The sequence below is a fragment of the Monopterus albus genome, unplaced genomic scaffold (genome assembly GCF_001952655.1).
Source record: "Monopterus albus unplaced genomic scaffold, M_albus_1.0 scaffold176.1, whole genome shotgun sequence".
In the NCBI taxonomy this organism is placed as follows: domain Eukaryota; kingdom Metazoa; phylum Chordata; class Actinopteri; order Synbranchiformes; family Synbranchidae; genus Monopterus; species Monopterus albus.
This window is the reverse complement of record NW_018128056.1, coordinates 21,701-23,769: the sequence shown is the minus strand read 5'-3', so window position 1 is coordinate 23,769 and position 2,069 is coordinate 21,701. Positions and strand designations below refer to the sequence as shown.

At 47.2% G+C, this 2,069-nt stretch overlaps 1 protein-coding gene across 1 annotated transcript in view; it reads right to left on the bottom strand.

Moving 5' to 3' along the window:
- cdan1 (codanin 1) overlaps positions 1–1,697 on the bottom strand; it is a 12,175-nt gene extending 10,478 nt beyond the window's left edge. Inside the window, exons 1-3 of the mRNA XM_020616648.1 lie at positions 1,569–1,697; positions 333–1,066; positions 45–245 (exon numbers count right to left, since the gene is read on the bottom strand). Coding sequence (XP_020472304.1) covers positions 45–245; positions 333–1,066; positions 1,569–1,646 — 1,013 coding nt within the window. The 5' untranslated portion in view covers positions 1,647–1,697. The remainder of the gene's footprint in view (positions 1–44; positions 246–332; positions 1,067–1,568) is intronic.
- Between the last annotated feature and the right edge of the window lie 372 nt (positions 1,698–2,069).

Sequence of the window (2,069 nt, the reverse complement as noted above, 5' to 3'; positions counted from 1 at the left end):
TATATATATATATATATATATATATATTCTGCAGGTATACTTACTTCTCCCTCTTAAGTAACTCCCTCTCTTCCTGCAGGCTCAGAGGACTTCCCAATGTCATCAGCCCTTCAAGCGCCTCTACTCCTGATGGAGGACTAGATGGTTTACGGAACGGGGTGGAGGTGAAGCAGGTCTTTGGTTTGGAGTGTGGCCGCTCTGCACTCACAGGCGTTGGGTTTATTCTTCTAGATGGTTTGGATGCCCTGAGGAACAATGGAAATTAGTTAATGTAAAAATTGATGATCAAACCAAAGCTGAACTATATTTGACAAAGAGTTGTGCAGACTTACACAGGTGAAATTGGTGATGACCCAACAGGAGGAAAGTCCTCCAAGTTGTTGAGGTTGAGCTTCCCCACAGATGGAGGTGAAACATGCTCAGTTATCCTACTATACCCTCCTCCTCCTCCTCCTCTACCTGATCTCCTACCCCCACTCTCCCACCGTCCACTTTCATCACTGTGATGTCCTCCGCGTCCTCCTCCATATCTCCCTTGTCCTCCCACTGTAAAGCCGCTGCCGCCACCACCACTCCTCCTGCGGCCCTTCTGTGACTGGAGGTTGGGGCTGTGCTGGAGGTCTGGAGGAGAAACCATGTAGTCCCCCAGACTGATCCTCTGGCCAGGTCGGCGCTCAGAGCCTTGGGGCCTGGAGGCAGGACTCCATGCTGGAGTATAGGAGGAGCTGCTGGAGGAGCTGACCCCACTCAAACACTGGGACCCTGACTGACTAGCAGCACTGCACTCAGTTCCAGGTGACTCAGGTGTGACAAAAGAAAACAGCTGAACCCGGCTTGCACTCCTAGAACCAGCTTCTACACCTGCAACAGATCTGGAGCCTCTCCTGTCAGTGAAGACTTGTGCCCGTGCATCTGCCCTGGGACGGTTGGGGGTCTTGGCCGGGGTGGCAGGGCCATGGGTTAGTGCTTGGCTACTCTGCTCTCTCAGGAAGTTTAAAAGAAAAGGGACAAACTCTTGTTTGTGGACTGTCACACTAGAGTCACTAAATGACAGTTTAGTACCCTCCTGTTGAAAAGAGGCAGACAAACATTGGAAAACTGACTTTGATAAATGTGGCATTTATAAAATCGCGTGGTTCATAAGATCAACACTGTTTAGTCCATGATGACCCAAGGTGGACAGCAATTAGGTCAACAAATGTTTTTTGAACAGCTTCAGAGCAATTCTGCATAAAGTAGCCTGTTAACCTAACGTTAGCTACCTCTGGGCTGGCTAACATCTGCTAAACTGAAAAGACCTCTTCCGAGAGTAACAATTAATTAGAAAGCAGTTGTGATAAGCTATGATCTGTCATTACGTTAAATGTACGCCTGACTGCTCGGAAAGTTAACAAGTTAGGTGTCTCGTCTGTAGTCCATCAATCCAGGCTACACTGGCTCGCTAGCTCGCAGCTAAAAGTTTTGTTTACAGTCAGCTATGAGCTATGTCATCTCATCTCATACGCTATACAAGGACAAGCGAGTAGCAAATGTTGCTCTCTAAAAACATTTGTTTGTTTTAAACCTACCTCAACATTCTTCAGCCAGTCCAAGACCGTGTTAATATCGACTTTCTTCAACAGAACAGATTCCAAAATAGCCGCCATTCCGTCCAGTGGCTGCGCGGCTGAAGGACTGAGGGGAGGGAGGCGGGTCCAGCGTCGACGCAATCACGTATTGCGTGTGACGTGTGTGCATTTACAGCCTACAATTCTACAATTTTATGTAACAATAAGCTAAATGTCATCGGTCACATCCGAGATAGTGACGAGTCTGCGTAAAGTCGAGAGGCTGAACAACTGGCCTTGGAACGGACGCAACAACCTGGCGCTGAACAACAGTGGAGATGACAGTGAAGGAGCCAGCACCCTCAGCATCCTCCCACCCTCAGCACCGTCATACATAAATGGTTCTTTGAGAATTTAAAAATACAATATTACATGTGGGGTGTAAAACAAGTGCCAGCATTAAATACAAGTTTATTGGCATTTCTTTAAAAATCAAAGCATTTCAGTAAACCAACATATTTA